At 32.3% G+C, this 15,709-nt stretch overlaps 1 protein-coding gene across 1 annotated transcript; it reads left to right on the forward strand.

Moving 5' to 3' along the window:
• Positions 1-6,758: 6,758 nt before the first annotated feature.
• On the forward strand, positions 6,759-12,419 carry LOC123209238 (chromatin assembly factor 1 subunit FAS1). The gene is given in 12 exon segments (XM_044627116.1): positions 6,759-7,410; positions 7,562-7,661; positions 7,820-7,968; positions 8,043-8,165; positions 8,486-8,853; positions 8,942-9,259; positions 9,756-9,837; positions 9,919-10,044; positions 10,811-11,224; positions 11,428-11,571; positions 11,861-11,906; positions 12,014-12,419. Coding segments are annotated over 12 exon segments (2,379 nt in total). The 5' UTR covers positions 6,759-6,987; the 3' UTR covers positions 12,100-12,419.
• Positions 12,420-15,709: the final 3,290 nt, after the last annotated feature.

Genomic DNA, 15,709 nt, shown 5'->3' on the forward strand with positions numbered 1-15,709 from the left:
TAAAATTTTATTATATTTACTCTTTTAAATTTAAAAATTAATAATTCTCTCACCAAATATTTAAAAAAATAACATTTTTTTCTTAAAGTTTTTTCAATATGTTATCAACAATAAAAAATGGTAATGATGACAATCTTTCTCTCTCATAGTTTCTCTCTTAATCGTGCTCTATTTCTGAACATTCTCCCCCGTTGAGACAAATCGCTTCTTCATCAATTGCTTTTCTAAGTCAGTAATGGTCAGGAATGGAATGAGAGGAAGAGAGAACGCAACCATTGCCACTACCTATTGTCGACAATGGTGGCTAGAAAACTTTAAGAGGGAATGTTCATTTTTCAAATTTTTGATAAGATATTTATTAGATTTTTAAACATTGAGAGAAATGTGATAAATTTTTAATTTAAAAAAATATATTTGTTAAATAACAAAATTAACCTGACGGTAACAATAAAATTTAATAGATTGATGAGTATTTGGATTTTTAATAATTAACGGATGAAAAATTGGGTTTGCACCAAACCTTGGGTGGGAAATAGTCATTTGGCCTTACTAAAATTATATATTATATTTTGGTCAAAACACTTATTCTCACCTAAGGTATAGTGAAATTTCAAATTGACCCCTTTCAACTTTCAAAAACCAAAATATCCACCCATGAATAAATTTTTATGAAAATTTTTAGTTAGAGTCAAAGGTAAAATTGTCGTTTTAATAATAATATTAAAAAATATATATAATTCATTACTATTTCCACTATAGATTTTAAAAACTAACTATTTTACTCATGTCTAAAATTTTCTAACTTAAAAAAATTACATTCCCCCCAAAACCTAGGATTTCCATATTTTTTCCAATTTAGTCGCCCCTATAACTTTTGAAAACTACAATTTCACCCCTTTCTTGAACTTCAATTTCTACGGTCCTCTCCGTCCATCTCTGACATCCTCCTTTGTCTGAGCTAAGCTAAACAGACGTCAACGTTACCTTACCTAACTTATCCATCAGCGATGTCGACCATGGGAAAATATTATGCAATGAAGAAATCTCTATCTCTTTGTCGCATCAAAAATGTTTGTGCAACGAAGAGATCTCGATTTTTTTGTCATAGAGACATTTCTCGTCGTTGGTGGATAGAGCGATAAGGCAAGGTTGATGTTAGCTTGGCTTAGGTAAAGGAGGACACCGAGATGGATTGAGAGGACACCGAAAATATGCTAGAAACTGAAGTTTAAGAATGGGTGAAATTATAGTTTTTAAAAGTTATGAGAGATAGGTGAATTTCAAAAAATATGAAAACCCTCGGTTTGGAGGAAAATTATGATTTTTTTAAAGTTAAGAAACTTTATACAAGGGTGAAATTGTAGTTTTTAAAACCTAGAGGGGAAAATCAATAAGTTATATATATTTTTAATAATATTATTAAAATAACAATTTTATTTCTGACCTTAATTGAAAATTTTAATAGAATTTTACTCATGAGTGAGTATTTAAGTTTTTAAAAGTTTAAGGGTATGAGTTTGAGTTTTTATTATACCTTGGGTAGAAACAAGTCTTTTGGCCTTATATTTTGTATTAATTATTAAAACAGTATTAACATGTAAAACTTAACCTCAATTCTTTTTTTTTTTCAAACGATTTCATCATAACCCATTAGTTTTAATATTCAAGTTCAATACTTTTAATACCTGGAAAAAATCGTGTGAAAATTTAGCTTATTTGTCACTTAATTTTGTGTACAAACATAGTATGATGACAAGATAATGACAATTACATGTACATGGACATGAACGTGGACGAGCCTGAATTATTCCCTTTAGGAAAAGAACAAGATTCTCCATCAACCTCAAACCGCAAATGAAAAAACATGCCCTCCTTTGAGGGCAGGGCGAAGAAATGGAGTATTAGACCCAGGGCGAGCCTGGTTTTTGTGAGGATAGCCCTAGATTCCCCGTCAAAAATTAAGAATTTGTTAACATGTATGTGACTCATGTTTAATTGTAGATTCGTTTTTAGCCCACTCTCAAATGGGCTCTAGATTATAATTAAAGGAGTATACTTAAAATTAGAGCAATATTAAATATATCTATTTTATTTTTAATTTATTTTTGGATATACATATATATATATATATAATATTATTATATAATTATATATTATTTTATTTTTAATTTAAAATTACTCATTCATTTAATAATATATATCAAATGTATATCTATTTATATGTACAAAATGAGTATATATAGTTTTATTATTAAAACTAAATTGAATTAGTTTATAATTCAAAGATCACATAAATTTATATTTATATTTAAAAACATATAAACTAAATTTAATTATCTTACATACAGTTAATCATAATATTATAATTTGTTATTCTCTTATTCTACCCTCTGCTCTTTCCCTCGGAATACATATGTGTTATCATTCCTTTAGAGTTTTTTTATTTTTCATGATATATAGTAGGCTAAAGGACTTATTCCCATCCAAAATATCGTACTTTCTCAAATTCTTACCTCTTAAGTATGAAAATCTCAAACACCTATTCATGAAAAGTTAAATCTATTAGTTTTAAAAATAAAATTGTCATTTCATCAGTAATATTTAAAATAAATTAAAATTTAATCTTTTTTCCCCTCAAAACTCTAAAAACTAAAAATTTACCCTTTAGATCAAGTTTTAAAAAATGACATTTTCCCTTAGGGTTTAGTTTTCAATCCCCAATGCCATAGCGGACAACAGAGATTCTTCGACGCATCACCATGCTTTGGCGGTCTCTCTCCCCTCCTCTGGAACATCGATCAATGAAAATCTCATCTAAGAAGATGAAGAGTTTCGTCTTCCTAATGAAGCTTTTCGTCTCTCTCGCTTTATTCGACATTAATTGGGTATTCCACTCAAAAGAGAGAAATCCTTAGAGGAAGAGAAAACTTAAGGAGGGAAAGGTCGCTAGTAATGGTGTTGGAGATGGTGCTAGAGTTTGAAAACTAAACTTTATAAGGGGAAATGTCATTTTTTAAAATTTGGTCTATCAGGAAAATAGTTAGTTTTTAGGTTTTAGGAAGAAAAAAAAAAATTTAAAGGGTTAAAATTCTGGTAATTTTAATTGTCTATGAGTAGATAAATGAAAATTTTAAAGTTAAAAAATGAGAATTTCAAATTAGTGGATATTTCAGGTGGGAAATAGTCCTTTATACTTGTTTTTTTCGTTGATTTTGTTATCAGCTCGAGTGCTTCATTTTTTGATTGTATGATACTCGACCTCTAAATTAATATCTATCTCAACTTATACTCATCTATTTAAGACATTTAGATTTTTCATTTCAGTTTTCTCTATTTAAACAAGTGTGTTTGTTTTAATTTCTATTGCTTTTTTTATATTGTTGGAAATAGTGGTGAAAATCCGAAGTCAATAGAAGCTACTATTCTTGTTGAATTTTAGATGGTAATAATGAGTTACTTTTCTTTTAATTCAATGCTTACGAACATAATCATTTTAGGTGTCTAGAATGCAAAGTGTAAGACTAGAAGATAATGAAGATTGTATCTTACTAAGAGTTGACATTTGTGTTGAATTTACCTACAGTTAACTTTTTTGAAGTGCATATTGTTTGTTTAAATTTGTGAATATGACGGACAAAAAAAATATCCTCATGATTCACTGAGTGATTATTATAAATAATATTATTCAATATATTTCCTTTATTCAAGATGTGATGATTTTTTTTAAAAATAAATTTTTAGTAATTGATTAACAAATAATAATAGGGCCATAAAGATCCCCTTCAACAAAAATTGTCTCCGCCGCTGATTATACCTTATTGTGTCCCAAAGCCATCCATAAACATGCAATGTTGGGATAGTTAGAAAGTATTATAGTTATCATGCTGACAAACACACCCTCATTTAATAATACACATGAAAATTGGAAAAATTGCAAAGAATAACATGAATTGTTATCGTTGAAACCACCCCAATGGAATTTGACAATAAAAGTCATACTTCACTAATTCGACAACAATAAACATTACCGAAATCCATATGCTCATTATACATAACCATCACAATAACTAACCATATGTTTTTGCTAGTCATCCAAGCAAGTACATGAACCATACATTATATATATTGTAAAAGAGGTTTAAGTTTTAATATTATCAAATGAAAGTAGACTATTTTATTGTTAGTATGACCTCAAACCTTATATAATTTAGTGTTATTTTAAGCTTGATCTCTAATCCGATCTTGGTTTCAAAGTCAAATTTTTTAAAGCTTGGAACCATAACTCACAATGTTTCTGGTATGGTTAATAAGACCATATATAATTTCATTTCATTTTCATTTTGATTTGAAGCTCAACCAATCATTAACAAATTTTTATTGAAAATAGTGAATTTGTTCACGCCATTCTAAGGATGAAAAGAAGTAGTAATATGAGTAAAGGACAGAAATAGTAAGATATGTCAAGTGTCTGATTTCGTTAACTATTTTAAGGTTAAAAGAAGTATGTGCAAATTTTGATCAATTATAATTGTGTAGATTTTGCCTCCTACAATCAAAGAGTAGCACTACAAGAATACTCCTGGAAGAAGCCGCGGTATTTTCATGCGAGAAGGATATGCTGCCAATACGAATTTTACTGGAAATTTTCTTTAATTCCAATTCAGGTACCGTACAACGTGAGAAAGATACATGCAATGAGATCGGAGAGGATAACAAATCAAATAGAAGCTCTCCGTCACAATCAATCAAATAATGATGCACAGTGTCGCACAGGATATGGATGTGTTGTCGAAGATGCCTATCAAAGAGAAGAGAAGGCAATGAACAGTAAATCACTCGCCTTCACTCTATGCCTGCTATCACTGGACGGGGAAACAGAACATGACACCGAAGCATGGTTGATGACGTATTGAATCTGGTTTTATTAATGCTATTGCCTTTGTATATTAATCAAATAATGGCGCAATATGGTTGGTAATCTGGACAATTTTGAATGTTAAATTTTTTTACTTTTTTAGAGTTGATCTGCTAACAACCTTACTTCTTTTTTTCTTAAATAATTTCTATGGTTGTTTTTAGACACGTCAATTGGGTCAGACCAAATAAAGATTCGATCTGAACCACAAAAAAAACCCGGGCTAAGCCCATGGACCTATCAGGCCAGGCTTAGAGTTTTAATATTGGCTCATGAGTTGGCCCGGCCCGACCCATTGACATCTCTAGTTGTTTTTATATGTCCATGATTGAGTTTTATATGTATTTTATAATTTTATACTTATGCTGAACCTACCAACCACTTGGCTGGGACTGCAATGGTGGCCAGAGCATAAAAGTCTCATAAAACTAGAGGCATATACATAGAGTCTCCAAGGGAAAATTTTTAAGAAAAAAATTGGGGTTGTATAGTGTTATATTGTCTGCTTTTGTGGCATTTGTTTTGACCAGTCCCTCTGTTGGTGTCACTGAATCGGTCATCTCTTCCATTTGTGGCCTAACTCAGAACCAAGAAATTTGTGAAAGCATATTATTGAGTGACCCTCGTACAAACTCTGCAGACACCCCCTCTACTCTCACTTATATCAATCGAGCTAGCCACCAAACAAGCGGACAAGAACTATCAAGCTTTCTGTCAGTTTTATGACAACACTAATGATCCGGGGTTGAAGATTTCTTTTGAAAATTGGATAAGAATTTACAGGAATATGAAAGACATTCTCCAAAAAGATTACAAGCTGTCACAAAAGAAACAGAGTAAGAGCATAAATGATTTGGGAAAGTTGACAACATTGGCTTATGATTGCGAGAATGGGCTCCCTTCAAATTCACCAACTGCTGCTACAACCCAAGATTTGCTCCTTCATGCTCAAACTGTTGCATACACCAACTCATTTGTTGCAGTCCCTCAGTGGTCGATATAAATATGCATTCATGTTGATGCCTTGGAATTGAATTTGCTGATTTATATTGAAAATTTGTTCTGACAAGAGACTTCAATTGTAGAAACAGCACTGATCTGAATTGCATGATTCACTAGAGGTGGCATTACGCAGCCATAACTATCGACCAATATATTACTGAGAAATTGCAGCTGGCAGCAACTGATGATGAGACGGGGGCAGCAAGTGGCAAAGCAAACAAAATTGACATTTGTCACATTCATTATTACATTTAAAAAATATAATGCCATATAGGTACCTATTTTAAATATATAATTAGGTTTATATTTTTATGTATTATTATATAATTAGATATTATTTTATTTTTATTAAAAATATAATATATATTTTATATATACCTATTTATATATTTAAAATAAATACATGTAATTTTATTGTTACAAAAATTATTATAATAAATTGTGATGTGAAAATTAAAAAAAAAAATATCTATAATAAGTGAAATAGGTATGATGAGTTGTTAAAGAGAGAATTTTGAAATTGGCTTAACAAAGTTGTTGAAGGGTATCACATTTTTTTATTCAACTTGTTTTATAACTGCTATTTTGAACATGATCTAACGGAACTCGGTTCCAATCTCGTCTTGGCATAACCATATAACAAGTTCGGCAAAATTGGCGGTATTTTCATACCGTGATATGGGCCGTGATGGGCCTTAGCCCGCTGACAACAGGGAAGGGTGTGCACGTGTCAGTCCTTGGATGTTAGCCCCCATTGTACTCCCCAGACACCATACAGCACCGTTTTAAACCCAAAAAATTTATGGCGCAAAGCAGGGCTTCGTCAGGAGAAAATTTTGGAGCCAAAGATTCAATGGGCGGGAAAAACAAAAAAAAAACTATTTAAAATTATTAATTAAACGTCTTATCGTTACAATTTCCCACTTTCAAGGGATAAAAAAAGAAGAGAAAATTATATGTTTTAAATCAGAGAGAAAATAAAAGCCTTTCTTGTTTCTTCTGACAGAATCATTTTCTTCCTGAAACCTCAAACCCTAGATCTCAGAAAAAGTAGTCGTTTCGTTTCGGAAATGGCAGATGCGAGCACCGTAGAAGGTCGGCCGAAGAAGGCTGTGAAACGTAAGAGAGCGTGTTTGGTACTCAGCACGGAAGAGAAAGAGAGTCAAATCAAGAGTTTGAACGAAGAAATTCAAGGTCTTTTTCGGTACTTCCACGAAATGATTACTAGTCAAAGATTGTCTGTTGATTTGACTACATGCGGTGGTTCGTTGAACGCGTCGGTGGCGGCGTTGATGGAGGAGAGTTCATTGCCGTTGTCGAAATTGGTGGAAGAGATTCACATGAAGCTCAAGGAGACTGAAAATGTGGTTTTGACTTCGGTCGCTGTGAAGAGTGCGGTGGTGTCTATTGGACAGAGAGTAATGTATGGAGTTCCAAATGTTGATGTTGATGTTTTGGAGGATCATACCCAGGCTTGTCTCTGGTGTTGGGAGGTAATTACTTTGCAGGTTATTTTTATTCACTGTTACTGAATATAAATCATGATATAATAACAAAGAAATACTGTTTAGCATTGGATTGTTATCTGGTCGATGTTGTCGTAATTAGGGTTAACTTAATTGAAATTCTGTGCTCATTTGACAGACCAGAGATGTGAAGTTGCTTCCAAAATCTGTGCGCGGGGCATTGAAAATTCGGCGTATTTGTAGGAAGAAGATTCATGAGAGGATTACTGCTGTTTCTGGTAATATTTTATGGATCAGATGTGACATGGAGGCATTTTCTTTTGAATAATCTTGAGCAGTCTACGCTCAAATACATAGAAATGCTATAAAATGACTGTATTTGATGACTATTTATTGTTGCTATAGTCAGTTAATGATGTTTTTGTCTCATTTTTAGCCGTAGTAACTGCATTGCAAAAGTTAGAGAGTGATACAAGTACCATTCATGACGTGGGGAAAGCATCTGAAAAGCTTGGTAAAGTGTTAAGGGAGGAAGACATACGTGTTTTAGTGGATAATATGTTAAAGAATAGTGCAGACATGTAGGTATCTGCTATGTTCTTATCAGGTTTTGTGTTTTAATTTTTTTCTTTCACTAAGGTTTTTATCTATTGTAGCAGGATTGGAAGCATGCGAAGCGAGAAGAGAAGTTGATAATCAGAGAATTAGAAAGAAATAAACGAGAAGTTGAGAAGGAGAAAAAGAAAATGGACCGTGAACTACAGAAGGAGAAGATGCAACATGTAGGTGTAAAAGGTTCAATTCTTTTATGGGTTTGTAATCATGGCCTCTTGTTTTTGCTCTGTAGATCCATGCCATGATAATATTTATGTAAATGGATGCTGCCATTATATGTGCTTGGATTGATTCCATTGTGCTCATAAAGATCTAAATTGTTAGAAGAAATTATGTTTTATTTTAGGTTAAGATCTACATCTTTAAGTTGTTTGATTATTTAAACATGAAATTTATTGTGTTGCAATGATGGCTTATTTTTTTCTTTCTTTTCGTTTTTCAACTTAGCATTGATAAAGTTTTCCTGCTTTGGCTTAATATATTTCAGGAAAAGGAGCAAAAGCGTTTGCTAGAGGAGGCAGAGAAAGATGAAAGGCGTCGTGAGAAAGAAGAGTGTGAAATTAGGAAACAACAACGAAAGGAGCAAGAAGAAGCTGAGAAAGATCAACGACGTCGAGGGAGGGAAGAAGTTGAACTAAAAAAGCAGATTGCTATTCAAAAGCAAGTGTCAATTATGGAACGCTTTCTTAAAAGAAGTAAAACTATTTCATTAATCCAGAATGACCAGGCTTTTTGCAGAGAAAGTACCTCTGATTCATTGAGTAAGGAGTATGAAAAGGTGGCTGAAGCAGTTACTGTACCAATGGACTGTGCTCTCTTATCAAATGCTATAATTAGTGTTGATGAACTTCGCAAGTAGGTTGCTGTGTTTATATTTGTCTCTTGTTTTATTTGTTAAATTTCCATTTCAATCTTTGATCCTGAGATTCACTCTATTTCTCAGATCTCACTTAGCCTCTTGGCATCACTTTGGCCATTTTATTCGTTCAAATCAAAATCGGCATTGGGGAATACGTAGGAAACCCAAGGTGGCATTGTTTAAGGAACTTAAGCTAAGTAATTATAAAAGTCTAGCTCAAGATGATGCTTTTTGCTTGGAGAAGCCTGCAGATCGATTGGGTGAACAGACTACGGAGGATAGATCATTTATTAATCTTGTGGATAGTTCTCCAGCTATTAAGAAATGCAACAAGAAGAAACAATTATTGCAGTTTGATAAGAGTCATAGACCTGCATTTTATGGAGTTTGGCCCAAGAAAAGGTAAGTCTGTTTCTTGATTCTTAATTTTTCTAGCCTGACTAGTGTGATCTGTTTGTTTACTGAAGATAAAAATGATGCTTCTTTTATGTTTAGTCTCCTCTGATGATTAAATGATGGTTTTTATTTTTTTTTTAAATTACCATATTCTTTGTTTATTCCACTTTGATCATTAATGGTGTCATGTGTAACTGAATTACTTGTTTACTTGGGACATTTATTTTATGGGCAGCATCTGTTTCTGTTTGTCATTTAAGGTTGTGTATTGGACATACATCAGAAATAAGCAAGCGCTGATTGGCGTTCAAATTGTGTGGCTTCATGCATTACTTAGTAGAACAAAGGAGAAAAAGTACAGGGTCAAAATAAATCTAATTTTTAACCAAATTGCTTGTACTTTTTCTCCTCACACTTTTTTTTTCCTGGAAAGGAAGGTCTCCTGGATACCTCGATGGCATTGAGTAGGATTGTGTAACTTATATATTATTCTATTTTTCAGCCTTGTTGTGGGACCACGCCACCCTTTGAGGAAGGACCCGGATTTGGATTATGATGTTGATAGTGATGAGGAATGGGAAGAGGTAACGAGAGTTTCTCCATGTAAACTTTAAATGAAACCTATAATTGATCAGCGATATTCAAATGACATTTTCATGATGCAGGAGGATCCAGGCGAAAGCCTTTCTGACTGTGATAAAGATGATGAAGAGGAGGGTTCAAAAGTTGAAGATGAGGAGGAAAGTGAAGACGGGTTTTTCGTTCCTGATGGTTATCTCTCAGAAGATGAGGTTAGTAATGATATCTCATCGGTTTGAATATGCATTATTGTAACATTTTTATTTTCTGTATTGTTGATTGTGATCAAATTTGAAAGTTTGATATAATGATATATAGGAATATTGCTTAGTAATTGTCTTTTTATTCATCTCTGTCGCTTTGGCTAATATGTCATCCATTATTATTTTCCTTTTCTTTTTCGGTACTCTGCCATACATATTTTGATAATCCTACCATCTTTCTTATGTCTTCAATGAGTTTAAAGCTAGGAATTAATGGTAGACTCTGCAATTTTGGTATTTAGAAAACTCTTTGGACATCTGTGGCTTCAAGGGTGTACCCCTGACCTGTCCATTGCAACTAAAGGTTCTAACTACACAACCCAATCGTTTGGTTTTTGTTGGCACTTAGACAATTGAAGAATGCTAACATTACCTGTGTATTCACTCTTTATAGCACAACCAGCCTACTTTCAAGCCAACATACACAATTTTTGGGGTTTACCAAACAAAATGAGGTCATATAACATTTCGTTATTTACATAAAAACTGGATACATACTCAAAAAAGTAACTGTTACCCGGCTATAATTTGGGATACTGAGCATAGCAGAATTTCTGGGCTTGTCCCTGGAGACCTAGCAGTCGTATAATGAAAGTGTGTTTTGGATGCTCACTTGGGGCCATATTATTAGGATTTAAGATACCAAATTGCCTTCCATACTCTGAAACATTTGCTGAAGTACAATTTTTTAAATTTCTTTGTCTTTACCATTTAGGGTGCACAAGTTGACAGGATGAATGTTGATCACACTGTTGAGGAGACAAAAAGTTCTCCTAGCTGTGAGCATGGGTTAGAGAATGATGAATTCTGTGCATTAGTTCGGAATCAGAAGTATCTGCACAATTTGACAGAGCATGCCCTTCGGAAAAATCAACCTTTGATTATAATTAATCTAAGGCATGAAAAGGCCCCACTTTTAATGGCTGAAAATTTGTGTGCTACTTCTAAAATGGAGCAGGCATGCTTGCAAGCTTTGAGCATGCGTGCATTCACTGATGGCATTCTTGTAGAAATGACTGTTGATAGTATGGATAATGAGGATCACGAGGCATGCTTTTCAGATGGAAAAGGCAGTACAACGCCAGTTTCAGCTGTGACAGCTATACTGGAGTCAGATTTGCCTGCAGTTGTAAGTTCCATTTTTTGTCCTAGAGCTAATATAAAACTGTTAAAGCACACCCTAAGACTGTATAATTTTCCATCAAAGACTATGGAAGTCATTGATACTATGTTTTGTTTGAAGTAGCAAAGATATTTTCTATTAGGTCTCTTTCATGTTTTGATATTAATACCACGGGATGAATGGAAGTTAATGAACCCCTTGCATTTCAGGTATCTGTTATCAACTCATCCCCAACAGGTATCAATAAGGTTGTGGAGTCTCTACAACAGAAGTTTCCTTCTGTTTCAAAGTCTCAATTAAGAAATACAGTACGTGAGATATCAGATTTTAATTTTACAAATAATCGCTGGCAGGTTAGTTACTAATATTCCATAATTTCATTATTGTTGTTGGTGTTTTATTCCTATCGGGCTTTTGTTTGAATAAATTCATGCGGGCATACATATTAATTAATTAATGTGATTTGAAGGCATTAACATTATTATCTGTAACCCAAAAATAACTAGTGATTGATTCTGCTCCAGGAGTATTTGTCAAGGGATGTATGTTTATTTACGTTTGACATGGATTTGAAGCATAAATTATACTCTTGGGGCATTGTTTTGTAAATTTTAGTTGCTGAGTAGAACTATTGTCTTGCAGGTCAAGAAAGATATTTTGTTGAAGCTTGGTCTGTCAATTTCTCCTGGTATGTTAACATCATCTATGTCTGAATTAGGTTGTTTTGTCAATGGGATGTAGAGAACTTCATTTTTTTTTTTACCAAAAGTAATTCATCTGCTACTTGATTTGCAGAAGAAAGTAGCGGAAGGGTGAAGAGTATCGCTAAATTTTTCTCAAAAAGGTGTTTGCCACCTGATGGTACATGCATGAACCCATGAAACGTCTCTTCTGTCATCTCTGAAAAAAGGTTGTGGTACATGCATAAACCGAAACCAGGTTCTGCCTAGCCTGGACATCCGAGTTGCACAAAGAATCATCTATAGCTTCCCGTTTAGTGTTTTAGTTGATCCTTTTTGCTACTGTCATAGCATATGGCATGTATCTAAAGCTCCCCCAGTGTAAACTTGATGGGAAAAGTTCAGATTGTGGATGAAGGAATTTAACAAATAAGACTGGTTTAGTTTGAGTTGAGACAAGATTGTTGATATGTCTGATGATTGTGAATATATCTAAATCAATCAAGTGTAGATTGCATTTAGATAATCCAATAAACGTTACAATTATAGAAATCTTTTGAGTGTATGGTACGTAATTTCTATTATATTAAATAGCTATAATTTTGTTGGGATTATTATTCTCCCTTTTATTTTTCTAAAATCTTTAGCCAATTAAACCTTAAATTGTAGGTGGGCCTCAGTATTCGTTTATCGTGAACCAAACGTTTTGAGTCTAATAGGTCCGGCCTGTCCCAACCAACGGAACTGTATATGTATCAGATTCAAATAAATGGTTTTATTTAATTTATTATATGATACTAAAAAATATATGAACGATTGTTTAAGAAGTAATTAGAGTGTTGTTTGAAGGAAATTGTTAGTTGATGAGTATAAGAGAAAAATGAAATTGAAAGGGTTGAAGTTTGATTCCATTAAAGAAGATAAGAATCAAAATACTGAAATCGTCGCTAGCATTGTTAGAAGAGGCAAGAGAACCGTTGGAAGAGTCAGAAGATTCGCTGTTATAGATTATAATTAATGCGTTGGAATGGTTGGATCACTGCGTTGAGTCAGCCTTGAAATCATGCATGTATGTTCAATGTGTCTAATTTTTTGAAGATTTAAATACAATTATAATTAAAATATCCATTTTATAATATTAAATTTGAAACTCAATTTAAAGTGTTTAAATGTGTTCGACTTTCTTTAAGGAGAGAAGTGCAAGGCATTATTTCATTTCAGTAAATTACATTTTCCCACCCAAAGTTTGGCTCAAATTATTGACTTTGTTTCCTATGCAATAACTACACACTACAATTTTAAAAGGCCGAAAGACTTATTTCCACTTAGGTTTAGTGTATTCCTAAATTTTCACTTGTGTAGTTACAAAAACTCAATTATTTATTATTCTATTAAAATTTTCTATTAGAGTAAAAATGTGATTTATTTAAAAATATTAAAAAACTAAAATTTAATCACATTTCTTTCTTAATTTAAAAATCTAATAATTTTTTTTTATCTAAAGTTTAAAAAGTAACTATTTCCTTTCTAGGGTTTTTTTCTTCTTTCTGGCGTTGGTCAACCTTCTCAGATCTCTTCTTCTCCTATTGATGGTCTCCTTCTCACAATCTATTTTTCCCTTTTTCCGTTGTCTGCTTCCATTCTCCCTTCTAATGTTTTCATTGAAAATGAAGATAAAATCATTTTTATCTTTGATGAAGATGACAGGAGAGAGATGACGAGAGGGAAACAGAAACTAGATTTGAGAGAGAATGCAACCAGAGATGACAAAGTTCGACGGAAAGTGGTGACAAAAAAATCAAACCCTAAAGGAAAAGTGTAACTTTTCCAAATAATTAGTAGAAGGAAATTGTTAGTTTTTAAACCCAAGGAAAAAATATAATAAAATTTTAGTTTTAAAAATATTTTTAGATAAGTGATATTCTTACTTTTAACCCTAACAAAAAATTTTAACAAAAGGTTGAGAATTTTCATTTTAAAAAATTTGCAAGTGAGAGTTTGAGGCACTAAACTTGGGGTTGGAATAAGTCTTTCGGCCATTTTAAAAACATGCAACCCCTTATTGAGAAATGTAATTATTGTAGTATCCACAATTCTGAAACTAACAACAAAAACATCGCAGTTGTAAATCAAAACCCTAAACCAACCAAAGGGTAGTTTTTTTTCGTGCCTTTTACTGAAAAACCAATAAAAAAATAAAACACACACACAATAATCGAGTCATTAAGCCAAAAACGACACAAGCAAGCAAATAAATCACCTTGGCCTTGTGCTTGCAATAACTTCGTTGAATCAAAACGAAAATCAACAGAGGGTACTTTAATTTCCCCACCCCTTTACTCAAAACACCAGTCAAAACCAAAAAAATCCAATATTTGGTCGACATTACAGCTTCAAGCCAATGGAAAGGTGGCTTGGACGAATAAAATTGTAAAAGTGGAAGTGAGAGGGAAAGAATATAATGTCAACCTAATTTAGAATTTTTTTTTTAATTTTGATTTGATTTCGAAAAGCAAAATAGTTATGAATAATATTGTAATTTAATTGATAACAATAAAACTATGTGCATATATTTGTTAAGGACACTGGATACACAAATGAAGTGTAATTAGGGTGATTATGAATTAAAAATAAAATAATATTTAATCATATGATAATAAATCATATGTGTATCTAATTGTATACTCAAAAGTATAACAGAACTATATACACCTATTTTGGATACACAAATGAGTATGTGTCCTTATGTGATTGAATTATTTTAAATTAACGATAAAAGTAATATTCAATCATGAAATGACACATATAAATATGTATTTATTTATGTATTTAAAATGAGTATGTATAGTACTATCATTTTGAAAGTATTTGCACGTAACATTGCTTAATTTAGAATGCATTCTCTTTTGATGAAATTAAAATTTGGGTAAGAAAGTGCGATTTATACCATCAAAGGTTGGGAAAGTGTTCTTTTGCCAAACATTAGGTGGAACAAGGTTATGTGCTCTCGCCATTTCTGTGCTCGGCTTCAAAAGCCAAATCTTTATAAAAGGCGGTTGTCTTTTTGAACGAGTACATGCATAACTAAACAAATTAGCCAAAGGGCTATTCTGATCCAAGTTTTAGTATACTTTTAAAATACACCCATAACAATTTAAAAATTAAAATATTTATCCATCTTTAAATTTTTATTAAAATTACCATTAAATATAAAAATAAAACCCTTATTTTAATAATAGTATTAAAAATATATAATTTTGTTTTATTCTCTCCTTCAACTTTAAAAAGTGACTTCCCCTTCTCCTCAAAACCTTAAGTTTTTTTTTCTTTATCTCTTCGACAACTATTGGTTTCCAACTTAGACTTGTTCACATCTCTATCGCTATCTCTCTCTTCTCTTATGGATGACGAATAACAATGAAGAACAACGTCGTCCTTTTCTAAACGACACTTTTTCTAGATGATGAAAGTTTTGACTTTCGTGAGAGAAATGCTATCGAGAGAGAAACACAGAGAGAAGGGTGGCTGTTCATTGGAAGAAGTGGCCAAATTTTGAGATATCAAACCCTAGGGGGAAAAGTGAAAATTTTAAGATTTAATTTTGAGAGAAAATTATTAGTTTTCCAAATTAAAAAGGGAAAATGAAATATAATTATAATTATTTTAATATTACTGATAAAATGATGATTTTACTTTTAATTTCAATAGAAAATTCTTGGGTGTATGACAATAGATTAAACTTTAGGTGGATATTTGAGTTTTTTAACTGCCGTAAGTATATATTTGTTTTCCAACAAAAGTTGGGTGGGAA

Source organism: Mangifera indica, chromosome 2 (assembly GCF_011075055.1).
Source record: "Mangifera indica cultivar Alphonso chromosome 2, CATAS_Mindica_2.1, whole genome shotgun sequence".
NCBI lineage: Eukaryota > Viridiplantae > Streptophyta > Magnoliopsida > Sapindales > Anacardiaceae > Mangifera > Mangifera indica.